Source organism: Lates calcarifer, linkage group LG21, assembly GCF_001640805.2.
Source record: "Lates calcarifer isolate ASB-BC8 linkage group LG21, TLL_Latcal_v3, whole genome shotgun sequence".
In the NCBI taxonomy this organism is placed as follows: domain Eukaryota; kingdom Metazoa; phylum Chordata; class Actinopteri; family Centropomidae; genus Lates; species Lates calcarifer.
Genome location: NC_066853.1, coordinates 24,411,322 through 24,428,159, shown reverse-complemented (window position 1 = coordinate 24,428,159; position 16,838 = coordinate 24,411,322). Strand labels below are relative to the sequence as shown.

The following is a 16,838-nucleotide window of genomic DNA, read 5'->3' as shown; positions in this document are numbered from 1 at the left end:
TTCCTTGAAATTTTCCAAGGAATTTTCCTTGAAAGAAATGTTCAGTTTAAGCCAAAGTAAGAGACTCTCCAGAGAGAGTGTCCCAGGAGCGCTGTCTAGGTCTGACCCTCTGCCACGCAGAACCCCCTGTCATCCTGCTGGTGCTGCCCACCACCACCTTCAGCTAGGAGGTCCAACTCAGACCGCTCCAAACCCCCATGTGACCCATGATCCTCTTCACACATGGAGACAAGTCTGATATACTGTTGATCAGCTATTGATCATTTAGATTAATTTAGTCATTTAATTATTGGATTGTTCAGCCATTCCTAAAGGTATCCTAGCCCTGTGCCTATAAATAAATAAATAAAATAAAAATAATATGCGTGTGCGTGCGGATATAAAATGTTATATATGCAAGAAAGAAAAGAAAAAAGTGCATGCGTGTAATAAGAAAAACCATCAAAGGTTATTTAAGGTCAATCATTGCTATTGGTTTACAGGGCTTCTCCTCCGACCAATAATAGCCCTGTAAATAAAACTTGTCGTTATGACAAGGAAGTTGAGTTATATTATTGAAGCTCAGAGGACGGCGGTGCCGTTGACTGTTAACCGTCAGCTAAGTTATGCTTTGTCCTACACTTCTCTGTCGGGACTGTTGTTGTCTGTTGTTGCTTTTGTTTGGTGATTAAGGCGGTATCGCGGCAACAGGAAGAAGTCGGCTAAAACAATGTTTACGCCCTTAGTATGTGGAGCTGTGGTGTTTCCAGGGCTTTTCTACACCTTCAGGAAAGTACTCAGATCAACTTTTACACGCTGGAGTGATGCCGACGTGGTTTCAGTCAGTGAGAGGTTAGCGCCGTCACAACTCATGAGCCGTTCACTTCACCGAATCCCCTTAACATATGTTGCAATTTAATGTTGTCTTGCATATCCATAAATTTACAATAATTGCAGAAGTTTTGTGACCATTAGCGTCATTGTACAGAGTTGATTAGTTCGGCACTGCTATAACGAGTCTTTATTCTCCTCTAAATACACGGTGGATATTGGAATACGCAGTAACCAGTATGAAGTTGGTGATTTTTGCTCAATCATGTGGTCATATGTATAGAATATGTCGGCCGAAGACACCAAATATGAACTTTGAGTGGACTGACTCCTTAAGTAATCTTTTATCTTGTATGTATTGGTACCAAAAAGCAACACACCTAAATGTTCCTATATATTTCAATGGAGTTTCTCCAAACTCTATTTGAGGGGGAAACAGACGTGTTGTCTTTTTCCAGTTTTCTATTAGCTCATGACAGGTTGGTCGTTTTTGCTAACTCTGTTTTCAGGCTGGTGTCCGCCATTCATGCGTCTTTAGCTACTGCAGCTGGAGTGACAGTTGTAGCATCCTGCAGGGATGTCATGACTGACAGGTACGATAACCACACACTCTGTTCTAAAAATGTCAGATATAATAGGAAAGTGTGACACTGACCACAGCTTGCAATTTAAATCAGTTAACAGTTTATGTCACTAAAACCTTTAAGACCTCGTTTTCTGTCTTCTGTAATTATATTATAATGTTTGCACTCCAACTATTCTGTGAAAATGAAAATGAATTCAGTGAAAATGCTTGCTATCTCATCCGTATACAGTCACTGGCTGGTCAATGGGTTTGTTTTGTTTGGAGCTCCCTACATGGCCCACGACATCTACGCCATGTATCTGAGTCACTTTTATAATCAAAGGGCCAAAGGTCAGGTCGGTGCACACAGCGGCCACTCTCTTCAGACTGTGAGGGCTTTCCTCTTCAAGGACTGGATGCTGATTCTCCATCACCTGGCACTGCTCCTCATTTTCGTGCCCATCACTCTGGTAAGATCAGAGAGGAGTCACTGTCACAGTCTGTGTGTATGAACACACATAAAGGCCGACAGACTACTGACTGCACTGTGTGGCTTATTTGCAGTTCTTCAGAAGAGGACTTGGTGATTTCTTCATTGGCTGTCTCTTCACCACAGAGTTCAGCACTCCTTTCATCTCTATAGGAAAGATCCTCATCCAGGTAAACTACGACATTAGTATCTGCTGTCCTTGTATCCTTGTCATTTCCTTACCAAGACTATCTGAGTTCTGTCTGTTTTCATCTTACAAAATGACTTCTATGTCTGCTTTTTGACACAAGCCAAAATAGGTTGATGTAATCAATTAAGTAATGTTGTACTTGATTTCTGGTGGTTTAAGTCGTCAAAGAAATTTAATGGAATTCATGGAAAGTGTACAAAAAAAACCCCCACCAAGAATACAAGTACAACGCACTTTAACAACCAGAAGATTCAAGGTTGTGCCCTTTGTGTCCTCAGTGCTTATGAGTCTCTATCAGAGGCATAAAATGTAATAATTAAAACCTGAAAACCTGATGCTTAATATAGAGTTAGAGAGCCAACATATAACCATAAATCTGTACAAGGCAGTTTCACATTCCCAAGTTGTCACTAAGTAACAGCTTGAATTTTTGAGGGTTTGAAGAAATTAGTCTGAGATTTGTCCAGTTTTGTCTGAGGGAGCGCAGACTCTGTCCAAGGGACAGTATATCACTTAGTTTTTTTTTTTGTATGATTTTTAATCATAAATTCAAAAGCTGTTTAAATTTAGTGAATGCAGCAGAACAAATAGATGGTGCTCTTTTCTGTTTCAGTGATTTATTTATCATGATGTGTTTTCACACAAAACCTTTGCACACACACTTCTAGACTTAAATATTTATTCCAGTTCCTCCACCATCTTGGTTACACTCTCTGTCTGTTTCACCCTCCCCTGATATCCAGCTGGGTCTTGACCACACCAGGCTGCACAGAATCAATGGCATCATTGTCCTCCTGAGTTTCTTCACATGTCGGATCATGATCTTCCCCTTCATGTATTGGATGTACAGCCGGCAGTTTGGCATTCCTCTACACAGAGTGGCCTTCCATCTGCCTCTGCAGTGCAACGTAGGTAACCTGGTGATCCTGGCTCCACAGATATACTGGTTTATCCTGCTGGTGAAGAAAGCTAACCGACTCTACCTGAGACAGAGGGGAGGGAAAGGAGATGGAAACAAAGACAGGCCAAAGACAGACTGAAGAGTCCACCTGTTTCCAAAAATAACTTGGTCAGACACTGAGATCAAAGAGGGGCACTGTCAGGGAAAGAAACAGAGAATCTGAGATTCTCTTGAAATTCTTTAGAAATTGCAGAGAATCTTTTATGAGGAAAAACAGCAAAATTCAGAGAATAAGATTATCATTTAAATGATGAAAATGAAGATAGTTTGGTTTGGATTTTTACATGTAAAATTGTAAAACTGACTTTATTCTCAAAATCTCAGATTTTTCCTGACAGTGTCATACAGAGAGTTCAAAGTGTTTGCTCCACACTGTAATTGTGTGGCTCTAATCTGTGAAATATGACATTGATGTTTGAACTTCTCAGAAATGTTTGTCAGCTGTTACTATGTGACAGAGCATGTGTTACAGCTAGTGTAACACATTATTAATGCTGTGCTATTGTACAAAGAAGCCCTGATTATTTTTAATCAGTAAAACTGAAGTGTTTGCTGTTGTAAGTGAATTCAGTTGATGCCATAGAGATAAACGCACTACTATTTGCTTTTGCTTTTTCACTTAACTGTTGAAATACATCTCAATCAGTTCAATAAATGGAAAAGAATGATTTCAACATTTTTTGGGGGAAAGTAAAAATCAAGATTTAGATTTCAGACAATACAACTGCCTAAGGAAAAAGCTGGAATGGCAGCTCATACTGATACCTTTCAATAACCCACAAACTGTATCTGTATTTAAGGAAACATGATTTCTTAAGATAACATAATATCAAATATCAAAACCACTGGAGCAACAGGATTGAGTTTAATGAACCTATTTGTTAATGCAATAAGTAACAACAGAAATCTGATATTCAGCATCTACTCAACTTTACAATCGATCAGGGTTCTTTTCACATTGTGTGTTAAATCCAGGGGAGAGAAAGAAGCTAACATAAGGCTAACAAGATGATGGTCAAACATGTAGAACACAGTCTCCCACCATGAGCTCAGCTCTGGAGGGAATTCTGGAAGAACACTGTAAGGCCTTTCCTAACTCTGACGATTAAAAAGTAAGGAACCTGAACATGATCAGAACATGTGATATATGAATTATTTCAATGTTTATTTGGGAAAGATGTCAGACAGGCTCAAAAAACATGACAAATATTTCTAACAAATACCTCTGGCATCAAGTAAAGAAGCAGTAACGAGGAAATGGCTGACTTGACTGACTTGATTGACTTTCTGTCTGGGACCACGCCATTAAACAGAATAAACCTGGAAGAACTGGATTGGATTATGTTTGAATTTGAAACTGATGATGGTGAGGGTGTGTGCAAGGCTAATGTATGCGTGGCCCAAAACACTGGGTGTCCGAGGTGTACAGTAGATAAATTTGTAATTAAATTGCAAATTTACTCTCTTGTTCAAATTAGCATGAAATGTCAGCCACCATGACCTGGTCAAGAACCTGTGCAAGGTTCCTGTGTAGGAATGAATATTACTGAGACAGCACAAAAAGACATCTGCTGTGAAATTTAGGCTTTTTATTCACTCAGATTCCCAACTCCTCATTTTACAATAACTCCATGGATTAACTAAATACAGTGTACCACACTGACAACTGACATTACGTCTTTGCTTTATCAGCAAACATGTTTGAAATCTACAAACAGAATTTGGAGTACTTGAACTTTAATTCCTCAGTGGAATACATGTGAAAAATCAGCTTGACGACACAAGCTGAGCGATCTTCTGCTGCAGTACAGCCTTCATCTCCTGGTTCTCCAGGTTGTCTGTGATGGTGGAGAAGAAGTGTCGGGTGTTGTCGCTCTCCAGCGGAGTGCTGCTGTCTGGAAAGCCAGTCATGATGGCTTCGTAGTGGCTGAGGATCTCCAAACTGGCCAGGAACAGCGGTTCACACTGGCCTCCTGGCATCATCACCTGGGAGAAAGAAATGTTACCACTGAGACTTTAATCTAGATTTAGGGAAGTCTATTCTAATACACTACATGTAACTTCTGGAAACTTGTCATCAAAATATCATCTACTGGCATCTTAACTCTAAAATATTGGTATTTTGGCTTTCAGTAACCCAGAAAAATACCATTTTAGTTGTTGGCATTAAATTTAAATTTGCCTGGTTCTCAACATACAGCCATGTTTATCATTTTTCAGTGGAGGTGGTTACACAAATAACACTAGCTGACCTCGATCTTTAGCTCAGCCTCACTGTTGCTGTCTTTACTTACAGTTTAATACCTGCACATTAGTTAATTCACTCCTTCCAGTTTATCAGAATCTTAATGTTATTGGTATTGATGTTAACTCCTACCTGGATGTGCTGAACATGGCAGAAGAGCTGGCTGAGAACAAACAGGACTTCCTGGCTGAGATCTGTCTCCACCTGCTCTTCCATTTGTGACTCTTCTGATTTCAGAGGAGGGCCTTCTGCTTCTTTCAGAGAGTCTCTGGACAATTTAGCAGCTTTGGTTTCAGGATTTGAGTCTCTAGATGCTGGTGTTTTAGGAGGAGGAGGTGAAGCAGAAACAGTCCAAGCACCAGATGAGGGAAGAGGTAGCTTGGCTCTTACTGAGTTCATCATCTCCCTCACAGCATGGGCATATAACCTGCCAACATGCGCCCAGCCATCTGCTAACAGCCAGTGCGAGCAGCTGGACCCACAGAGCAGCTGAAGGACTCGAAGCAGGAGGACTGACAGGCGGAGCTCACATGAAAACCTCCTCAGATCCAGGAGGGGCAGATAATCCACGTACTCAAGTGAGAAGGGGACGTGGAGTCGACCGGAGGTGATCAGCTCCCTCAGGGCTCCCAGCAGCCTGGACCACTGGGAGACGGAGCACCAGGGCAGAGTCTGGGTCAGAGCCACCAGCAGGCCTTTGCTGAACATGTTGACGTGGTCAGGCTGGCGCTGGTCCAGCAAGAGACAGGACAACATGGTGGACCGCAGGGAGTCCGATATAGAGCAGCACTCCATCCAGGCCAAAAGGCCACTGCCCTGGCTGTACTGAGGCAGGTCCAAAGCAGACCACTCCTGGAGGAGAGGGAGATGGGAAAAAATGATCACTTCAAACAGTTTGGTACAAAGTCAAAGAGCAACAAAAACATTTGCTGTTTTTATCTGAAACATTGCTGTAATTATTTCTTTTTATACCTTATCAAAAAGACATTAACAAGAAGAACATTATTCTAATCCAAAGAAGTTTTTACCTGCTCAGGTAACTCACACACTGTCAGCAGAGACGAGGGAACTTCATTTTTAAAGTGTTCCCTCCACACAGGCTTCAGGTGGAACCTAACTGTCCAGTCCAGCTCCTCCATCTTGTTGTAGAGCCAGAAAAGAGCTCTGGACCAGCTGTTGGGGGTCACCGCCACCTCTGCACCAATCACCTGCCCCAGTGTGGTTAACACAGACACCAGCAGCTCCTTGGTGTCCATGGACCAATGGTGGACAGCGCCCTCTGATGGCTGCTCCCAAAACCTTAGCAGAGGAGCCAGGTCATAGTCATCAGTCTTACTTAATGAGACTTACTGATAAGTGTGAAGTGTTCAGGAAATATCTGACTCTGAATTAAAGGCTAGAAGAATGCTCATTATACAAACCTGAGAGCCTGGTTGTGCAGCTGGGCGAGGATGTAAAGCAGGGGAAAGGGAGAGCAGTCCAACACCCAGTGTGGAGAAGAGGCTGGATCCTGGACGTCCACACACAAAGCAGTGTGGAGAAGTTGAAGACTCAGTTCTATATCGCAGGAACTGTGACCTGGAGGCAATACAAAAAATTGCATTGGAGCAGACAGGTTCAAAATTATTTTCTTTACTTAAACACATAATGTAAAAAACATGGAGAGGAATTCTGCACTAATCAATATTTACATTCAAAATGGGTCAAATAACTACATGTAAAGTGAAAGGTGCTGCTAATCATCACCTGACTCTGCAGAATGTTTCAGCATCTTTCAGCATATTGTCTTGTTTTGATTTTACTATTTTGGTTCATATTAATGTTGTATTTGTCAGTTGAAGAAAATGTAACTATGTGATAATTAAATTAGTGTTGTGAAGATATTCAAGCAGCACATTTTACAGTGTCATTATAAACTTGTCACTGCTCTTATGACACTGTTCAGTATTCACCTTGATTTCAGCAGACATTTTAACAATACTGATATTTTTACAACTCATATTGGCCCATATATCTGCCTGATCAATTTACTGATCTAGCTCCACATGAAAGTTAATGTTTGACCTTGGAAACAGTAGTTTGATGTAATAATTTGAACTCTTCCTAGTTTTTTAGGGACTTTTAACTACATTTCATGGGCTTCATCAGCAAACATAATTTGCTCATGCCTTATGTTTAAATTACTTTATGATGGTGTCTGTCTAAAGAATAATCAAACTGTAACCTTGACCTTGGTTTAGACTAGCCCCCGAGACAACATGGTAAACTGTGAGATGTGATTCAAAATCAAAAGCTCCATTAGAAAATAGAGAGTGCACTTTGATTTGAGATTATTTTGTCAATGCTGAGACTTCTTGAATGGAGCTAATCGTTGCTAATAATAAGCGGTGGTTAGGGAGGATTAATATTAATATCACTGATATCTTAGTAATTCACTGAAAGGTCAATATCAGCATCATATGGTTATGATTGTATTATCATATCTAGCAGTCTAATAATATGACATTTATAGTTGCATAAGGGCAGTTTTCAACACTTCGGTCGTAGTTCACAAAGTTTGGAAGCATGAATATCACAGGGTACTCACCCATAGTGGAAAGGTTTGGCAGGACGAAGATGTTGACGACCTCCTGAGGTGACAGAAAGCACTGCCTCCTTTCTTCTCCATCAACTGCCATAACTGGCATCATCAGCCGACCCAGAAACTTGACCAGCTGCTCTTTTTCACTGGCCAACAACGATTTGGTCTTGATTATGTCCTGCAGACACCTGCTGAGTAGGCTGCTACCACGCAGAGGATCCTTTCCTTCATCTGTATTTTCCTCTGCCTCTTTTCTTTCTTCTCCATTACATTCAGTTTTATCATTTCTTTCCCTCTGTCCTCTGAGTCCGGGCAGCTGCTGAAGGATCTTAGCCATAAGAGTGAAAGCCCCCTTGTTGAAAATAGCTGAATGACAGCATGACGTCAAAGCCGCCACTGGGTTCTGAAAGGCCACTCTTGCTACCAAAGAGGCCGCTGTGTTCAGATTGCCCTGCGACTCTGCTGCTGATGCCCCGCCCCCTCCTTGGATGATGCAGTTGAATGCCATGTTGAGCTCCTGTTCAAACCCATCAGCTACAGCAGGGGGAACAGAATGCCCAAAGAACCCCCTGGTGGACAATTTCAACATGGCAGCCAAGGATTTGTTCTTGTCTTCTAACGAAAGCGCTGAGAAAATGTCTGCAATGACTTTCATCAGCTTCCTGCAGTGGCTCACGTTTGAGCTCTCACTGTGGAGTTTGCTCATGAGGATGGAGGCCAGGTTGACCAGAGTATTGTGCTGCTGGAAGGCTGCTTGGTTCTTTTCCAGGCAGTCCAGCCACTGCTCATCACAGGAGGCCCAGCTCTTTTCACTGGCAAATAACACAGCAAAGTTCTGATGGTCTTCTAAGTGGTGATTTATGATGGTCATAGTGACCTCTGCGTCCACCTTGGGAGTCGTCTCTATGGCAGGGAGAGCCAGGGACTTCAGCAAACCTCTGAGTATATTCTTCTCAGTCTCTTGAGCATTCATTTCAGTTATGGCTTCAGGCACGTCTGCTTTCTCTATGGCTGTCAGGACTCTCTGAACACTTTGTTCTAGTTTAAATGCAGAGTAACTAAAATTAGTGCTGTCACACACTTTCAGGAGCTGACTGTTAAGCCAAAACTGTGTGAGGTCTGTTATAATCTTCAAGGCTTCCCCAAGCCTCATAGTGCTGGGCTTAAAGTGAGATGGTGTGTGGGAAGCATGCAAGTCTCTCAAAGCCTCCTGAATAAGTTCAGGGCTCAGTTTCTCATCATTCTTTTCTCTGATGCTCACAGCTTTAGACAACATGTGCATCTTCTCTTTAGTTGGGAGGATGACTTCTTGGTCTATTAGAAAGGCTGTGTACAGAGAATCAAGGGAAATGGAGAGAGCCTGGAGGCAGAGATCTGTTGTGGATATGTGATCTTTAATGTCTTTAAGTGCATGGAGGAGAATGTGGAGGACATCAGTGGTTGGTGATGATGCTAGTTTAGCTGATGTGTCTAGCTTTAACCTCTTGGCAGCCTGAGGGGACAGACTGCAGGACTTAGAGGACAAATGAGCAAACTGGTTGGCAAACATTGCCTCTATGCCTTCCTCTCGTCCTGCTCTCTGGTCATTTTTGCCCTTCCACAGCTCCCACCACACCTCCAGAAAAAGTCGGACATCATCCTCTCCAGTTGGGCTGCTTTTCACATGTTGTGTCAGCCTTTCAAGCTCAACGCAGACCTGAGCCTGAGGAAGACACAGGAGGAAATGGGCAAAAATATCTGCAGCTGCCAGTGACTTCACCAGCTCCAGCAGGACAACATGGCTGACCTCAGGGAGGCCGTTCTGGAGAGGGAAGAAGGGGTTCTCCCTCCATGCTGTCTCTACATCCTCCTCAGCTTGCCCGCACAACAACTTCAACCACACTACACAGACTATCCTCTTTTTCCAGCAGCCAGCCACTGTGTTGGGATAAACCCTGAGTTCATCCAGTCCACAGATTTCTATGACTGTCTCCACGACTGAACGTCCTACCCTGCTCCAGTCAGCTTTCTGAAGGGAGGACAGGGATGAGGGGAGACACAGCTTGTTAGCTGAGAGGAAAGCTCCCTGAAGAACAGCTGCATCTGCAAGCAGAAAAGAGAAGAGTCAAAACTAAGGAAAGGAACAATCCAGTCATACAGTGCTTATCATTCAGTTCTGAAACTTTGTTAGCTCCCACAGATAAAGGGGGCAGCCATATTAACACAACTAGTGGTGTAACTAATGATTTTCACTATCTGTGAATCTGCTGATTATTGTTGTCTAAAGACTGTAAGGAAAAGGAGGAAAAGCTCATTATATTGTCCTAGAGACCAAGGTGTCATCAGTAAACTTCTTTTTTAAAAACATCTAACGTTTAAAAACCAAATGAAAGCAGCAACATTACCATATAAAGATTCTGAAACGGTTTCACATTTTTTGCCTGAAAAATGACTGAGACAGTTAATCAACTATGAAAATAGTTGTCTGTTAAATTTCTGTCGATTGACTAATTGTTTAACCAACTACTAATTTCAGCTTTTAACATGTACATTAGTGCCTTACCATTAAATAAGAGTCCATAACTGTGAAAAAAAACCTAACTTCATGCTTCTGTTCCAATCTGAACAGTAAGATTTTTTTTCACAAGTATGAATTATGTGATTAAGTTATTCAATTAAATTATAAACAGGGATATTTTGGAGATGTGTTAATACTGTCTTAATAAACAGGGCAGCTTTAATATAAAACACTTGAATTAAGTGTAGCGTCGTGTTATCTAAATAGGAAAAGGTGTTTCAGTCAGAATTATATTATACAAAAAGTCTTCGTTACCTTTGTCCATCATTAATGTCATAGCTTAGCTGCTGCTGCTGGATGGAGCTAAAGGAATGTCGTCGGCTTATTTTAGTCCCGTTTCAATTCCCATTCATGAGCTGTAGCCCAGAGTATCGGCCAGAAAAGTCCGTTTAGTCAAATAAACCACTGGTACTTCACGTATACAGCAATGAAGTCCATTCATCAGGTAAAGTCCGTCACTCTGAACAGGTTTTCATAAGTTTACAGCAGCGTGTCAACAAGTTCGTATAAAGCGCTTCCGCTGTTCCGCATCAGGGTGTGAGGAGACAAGAGGGACCCGCCGCTGCCGAGTGTTCAGATGTTTTCACAGCGCCACCTCTGGACAAACCCAGTACTGCAGGCTGGACCAGGCGTAAGAGCGAAACTATTAAATAACGTCCGTCCCTTGTTGAATTTTTTGATAAGTGTATTTGAAGATACAACAAGGAAATATGTGCTTCATCTTTGCTTTCTTATTGTAGCATAGGCTCGAATATTTTTCACTGAACATATTGCGGAGGAATAAGTAGTTAAGCTATATGTTCAGGGCGCAGACGCAAAGTGTCATTCAAACTTTAGTCACATATATGTAACGTATTGCATACATTTTAAATATTTTGCATGTGATATTGTATCTGTTAACCACGTGACAGGAGCTGCAGGCAAAGCAAGTTTTTTTTTCTGCAAAATGAAAGTGAAAGTGTCCCTCCAACTGTGAACAACCCAGAGTGGCGCTGGATCAACAAGGGGATTTCTACCGATGAAGAATCATGGGTTTAATCCTAAAGATACTTATTTACTTGTACCTGTGTGCAGGTAAGTTGCTGACTGCAGCTTCGTTACAGATTGTGACGGTTTTGGTGCATGTGTGTGTCGTGTCAACACGTCTATTAAAGCCATAGGACATGTATGAAACGACTGATATACTGAAGAGTAACTACCACACAATGCAATACTACCATACTATAGTATACTACACTGTAGTATATCTTATGACTTCTTTACTATACTACACTCTACTGTAATATACTATTCTATACTTCAGTGTAACCTACTGTAATATATTATACCACAGTGTATAAACTGAAAGTTCATCGACTACACTGGTTCATGTTGTGTCTCTCAGGTGTCCTGTCTATCCATCAGATGCCATGGCTTCCCTGTCAGTTCACTGATGAGAATGTGTTTGTAAATAGCGAAGGTCTCACTGAGACTCAGCTCATTCACAGAGAGGCTATGCTGCAGTTTGGTCAGAGAGGAGATGCTCCTGTTAACCCACATGCCATCACTTTCCTGGTCACGGGTAAGACCTGTAGCCTATTATGTTAACAGACTTAGAACTATTCTGTTCTTATGTATTCTATTGTATTCTGTTCTGTTCTAGGATCTAAGTTGGACCTGCGGCGGTATGTGGAGGGGGTGGAGGCAGAGCAGTTGGAGTGTGAGCTGCGTAGGTACAGCACAGAGGGCATCCATGTCCGCTGGCCTGTCCAGGCGAGCCAGCAGGAGTACAACCGCTGGTTCAGCTGCACTCTTAAACACAGCAAGGGCCTGTTCACCATCACTGGCTTTCTCAGACACCCATCTGACCAACCCCCCACAGGACAGCAGGACTACCGCAGCTGGCCTGCAATCAGGGACAGAGAGATACTCACAACATCAGGTAGCTCTCAGTGTCTTTAATAATTTGATATGATAGCAGTCCAAGTTAAAAAATGTATCTCTGTCTCACCTACCTCTGTTTTGTCACATCTGTTTCCGTAGTTGCCATGGTCATTAAAACAGAGTCTCCGTCAGTGAAAGCAGGCCTGAGCTCCAAACAAAAGCTTCACTGCCAGTTCGCTCTTGACCACAAGGGACCAAACATAACTGTTGAGTGGTACTGGCAGTATCGTGGGGAGAGAACCAGACTCTTCAGCCACACCAGCCGCACAGGGCAAACCCAGGGGACTGGTGTTGGGCTGAAAAGCCTCGCAGGCGGGGATGCATCCTATACCATCCCCTTCACCAAGATGAGCAGTGAAGGGACGTACATTTGCTCAGTGTTAGTGAATCCACTATTCGCCAGTCTGGATATTAATCTGCGTATTGAAGGTAAGGAAGAGTCACAGACAGGTCGTAGATCAGGGTACATTAGGATGAAATATCAGAATGGAAAATGTGTTTATAACACTATATATTGCGTATCTAAAATACATTTTGATTTGATTGAAGTAAGATAGTAGTGTGAGCTCATTAGGCAGGTATTTCCTGAGTCCCACTTGTAACTGCAAAAGCTTGGTCCTCTGTAGTCTTAAAACTTTTGAGTTTAAATTCTTAAGTCTGAAGTCAGAGGCTGAAGACTTCAGGCTGGTAATTGTCGGTAAATGGACGTGCAGATAAAATATGGTACAAATATATAAAGCCCCGCAGAAGTAAGGAGTAAAATTTTAATCAATTCTAAAACAAACTGTCAGGAAGTTCGTTCAGGCAGTATGTTCTTTTTTATTTTCTTGGATAAAAGACCTCAGAGGATCCTGCCAATGTTCAAAACCAAAATTAGGTTTTAATACTCACAGAAATAAGTCAACATTTTTCAGAAGTAACCTTTATTTCAGTCAGGTGATCGCATTGTTACCATACTAATATCTTAAAATAAAACTTGTATCCAGCAGACAGTGAGTAAACAAAGTGCATTTCCCAAATGTGGAATTCCTTTAATGTGCCTCAGCGATACATCAGTCAGGATGATAACTTTACTCTCTGCTTCATCTAAACTGACATCCTGTCTTTTTTACATTAAAGTGAAACTTGAGGGAAACCTCTTGCTAAAATTGCCTCTCCCTCTCCTCAGAGCCTCCCCGTGTCTCTGTCAACGTCGGATCAGCTCTCTCACTGCAGGATGGCGGGGAGCAGAAGGTTGTTTGTGAGGCAGAGAGTTATTACCCTCTGGATGTGGAGATAGTTTGGTATGAGCAGGACCCAGCAGCGTCAGGCCAGAGGGTTGGCGCTCCTCTGCCCAAGGTGCTCCAGAACATTCTGCTGTCCAGCCACAAACACAACCAGGACAAGACCTACTCATTATCGGCTTTTTTCTACCTCCGGGCTTCACTCAGGGACTCAGGGAGACAGTTTACATGCAGCGTGTCCCATCAGTCCCTGAGAGTGCCCATCAAAAAGAGCTTCATCCTGACAGTTGAAGGTGAGAGGAGGGAGTCGAGTCGCACTGTAGTATTATAAGCTACCACAGAGTGGCAGCAGAGGAACATAACTGATACCTGACATGTCTCTGTTGTCTGTTTTCTCTGCTCAGAGCCAAGCAGCTGGCTTTTTAACCTCACTATTGGTGTGATTGTGATCACGCTGCTGGTCATTCTGTATGTGATGCTGCAGTTCCTGCACTCAGGTGGGTGTGGAGATCCTCATACAAAAACAGGCTGATGAAAGCGTGTGGTGATCCAGGAGTACGATTAGTTTTTTAAATTAGTCCAAGCTTCTATCATAATGAGGAATATATTCATTTAGTTTCAGAGGGAGCATCAGTAATTGTGTAAGATTAGTTAGAGCTATGTTGTCACCTATAAATATACAGGCAGGAAAAAAGCACAGGTAACTAGCATCTTCTAAGATGGCCCTTGGGCAGATGTGATGTGATCAGATGTAATGTGTTCATGTCCAAGAGAGTAATTATCATTTATTTATCTCCACAGCAAGACGAAAGTCAGTACAGGTAAGATAATATGATTTAGTATGATTTGATTTAAGTATTGTCATCACTGTCAACACATATTTAATCTGTGCGTCTGAATGTGAATGTGTCTGTGCAGAAAAAACCATACTGAGACCCGGTGACCTGAGCAGAGCATCACAAGCACCAGTGAAGGCAGACTGTCTCCCACACTCCTCCCTCATTGATTTTTATTTCAGAATGTCTTAGAGGTTTGATTTTTGTTTGCTGTAAAAGGTGAGTTTAGGTTTCTGTGAAACTAGCAGAGGGTTTTCAAGTTGCTTTGATTTTGCTGTGATTTCACTCATGATAGATGTTGAATGCTGAAGTAAATATTTGGTCTTGATTGGACAGCAGTCCATGCACTGCCACACTGGTGATGAGCAGTTTAAAGGTACCTGGTGGAGTTTTTGACCAGTAGTAGTATCAGCACTATGGAGCACTCTTTGACAATACAGCAATACAAGTGTAAAGACAACATGGCACACATTCCTGCTGTGATGGTTTCACACTTCCAGTGATCTACAGGTGGTGGTAATGTATGATGATACAAAGCAGAAAAAGACAGCTTGCTAGCAAACATAGATGTAAAAAATTATTATTTAAAATATTTGAAACATCAGCCTTGTAAATGTTTTGTGAGGAAGTAAATACATTCAACATGTTTGCCAGACCTCAAGGATACACACAGCACATCACAACGGTTTTCAAGAAAACTCCACAGAGGTCCTGTGATGAAGTATAACTGGAGTGAATCTTGAATGTCAGAAAACCTGCTGGTTTATTGTTAAATGATGTACAAATGACTGTAGATTAATAATTAAATTGTTTAAATAATTACACACCAAGCACTGTTATCATTACATTGATTCAAAAAAATGATCAGGCAGTTTTTACATTATTTTTGGACGTTTGTGAGTGAATAAAGTGTTCTTGCAGAAAACTCTGAGAGTCTGAAATGTCCAAATTTCTGTGCAGATCTCAGCTCGTATGTAACAGTTTGCTAGGTGAAACTTTGGATTTAAGCAAAAGATAAAAATAAAAATCCTTTACTCTCACGTACAAACTTAATAAAGCTGTTTATAAAGTGTCTTTTGACATAAAAACACTCCAGAGAGTTCCAGAGGTGTCTTAACATGGCTGCAGCACAGCTGTGCATAAACCCCCAGAGACTTGTTTTGAAATAAATGAACAGTACATTTTTGATGCAGTATCAATACATCAGGATATTTTAACCCACAATGCAGTTGCCAAACACACTTTTGTTAGGATGTTATGTTTTTTTCTCCTCTGGGGTAAAAACAGAGGAGAATTTAGCTCCTGCTGCTGCTGCTCTCAATCACGTTCCATAAATCTTTATTGTTTGTAGTTGCCACTGTGATACTAACTTTCCCTTATCCGCTGTTTTTTTTCTGGCAAAACTAATCCAACTACCCCTGTCCAGTTTAGCTTTTATAAGACATTTTCTATTTAATCCCCCTTTACATAAACTAATGTAATTTCATGTATCACTTACTGGATATATTAAATCTTACACAAATCCCACACAATTCAAAAGATATGCTTTTGAAGAATCATACATCACTGAGAAAACTGATGTTTTAAAAGAATAAAAAATGGGGAAGATTAATGGCAGATTCTTGTTTCTGATTGACTGTTCCTCTGTGATAATCATGATAAGGAAGGCTCTCTTCCACCTCACTGTACTGTCACTTGGTGAATATATCTTATTATTCACTCTTAGCAAAGAACTTTCTGACTCCTGCTTTGGCAAATTAGCTTTAAAGCTATCTTTGGAGTAATTCTTTGAACTTTGATAAATATAGGCCTTAAATCAGAAACTGTTTTGTGTAATTAATTCTCTTTCTGTTGATTGGTCCTCTACCTGCACTCAACTCTGCAAACACACAAGTAAAATCAAAGCCTCTTGTAAAACTTCCAACAATCATCTGCTTTCATGTAACTTTGTGGCCCTCTCATTAGAGACACACACTTATCCTCATAAAACATACTGACCCTCACGTCTTGTATATGTCTGTCTTCAGCTTTGAAGTGGCCTGATGAAGAGGAACTCAGACATGTCCACAGAGAGGGCAGCTAAACTGGTCAGTCAGGTCCATTTACACAGATAAACAGACTTTTATGCAGACTGATACCAGATGTGTGCTTGTGTATGTGCTCCCAGTACCCTGTGCCCTAAGGGATGTGCATATATATATATATATATATATATATATATATATATGTGTGTGTGTGTGTGTGTGTGTGTGTGTGTGTGTGTGTGTGTGTCACAAACGGAGTAGGGCCGCACTAAACCTGTCACTGAGACACAGAGGGAAAGAGAGAGAATGTGTGTGGGGAGAGAAAGAGAGAGGAGATAAAAGTCATAAAAGTCAAATTCTAAAATGAATTAATGACCTTTTGATGTCCTTTGAAGGAACACCATGACCAAAGAGAAGAGAAAAGAACAAAAAG

General features: G+C 41.5%; 3 protein-coding genes across 4 annotated transcripts; 2 read left to right on the top strand and 1 right to left on the bottom strand.

The window, feature by feature from the left end:
* The first annotated feature begins 539 nt into the window (after window positions 1–539).
* LOC108888170 (TLC domain-containing protein 3A) lies at window positions 540–4,147 on the top strand. 2 transcript variants are annotated; one of them, XM_018684019.2, is made up of 5 exons: window positions 540–831; window positions 1,320–1,403; window positions 1,719–1,845; window positions 1,940–2,035; window positions 2,799–4,147. In XM_018684019.2, the coding sequence occupies exons 1-5, from the start codon at window positions 710–712 to the stop codon at window positions 3,093–3,095; spliced, it is 726 nt and encodes a 241-aa protein (XP_018539535.1). In that variant the 5' UTR covers window positions 540–709; the 3' UTR covers window positions 3,096–4,147. The 2 variants fall into 2 exon arrangements, with proteins under 2 accessions (XP_018539535.1, XP_018539534.1); XM_018684018.2 differs by having other exon boundaries at window positions 1,626–1,845.
* Window positions 4,148–4,590: 443 nt separating this feature from the next.
* Window positions 4,591–10,947, bottom strand: gemin4 (gem (nuclear organelle) associated protein 4). Its single transcript, XM_018684017.2, has 6 exons — window positions 10,655–10,947; window positions 7,849–9,924; window positions 6,683–6,839; window positions 6,290–6,560; window positions 5,394–6,113; window positions 4,591–5,002 (listed from the first exon to the last, which is right to left on the bottom strand). The coding sequence occupies exons 1-6, from the start codon at window positions 10,674–10,676 to the stop codon at window positions 4,784–4,786; spliced, it is 3,465 nt and encodes a 1,154-aa protein (XP_018539533.1). The 5' UTR covers window positions 10,677–10,947; the 3' UTR covers window positions 4,591–4,783.
* Window positions 10,948–11,321: 374 nt separating this feature from the next.
* Window positions 11,322–15,309, top strand: dhrs13b.2 (dehydrogenase/reductase (SDR family) member 13b.2). Its single transcript, XM_018684020.2, has 8 exons — window positions 11,322–11,473; window positions 11,784–11,960; window positions 12,042–12,320; window positions 12,422–12,751; window positions 13,491–13,838; window positions 13,950–14,042; window positions 14,347–14,366; window positions 14,464–15,309. Exons 1-8 carry the CDS (start codon window positions 11,428–11,430, stop codon window positions 14,476–14,478), a joined length of 1,308 nt encoding a protein of 435 aa, XP_018539536.1. The 5' UTR covers window positions 11,322–11,427; the 3' UTR covers window positions 14,479–15,309.
* The last annotated feature ends 1,529 nt before the right edge of the window (window positions 15,310–16,838 follow it).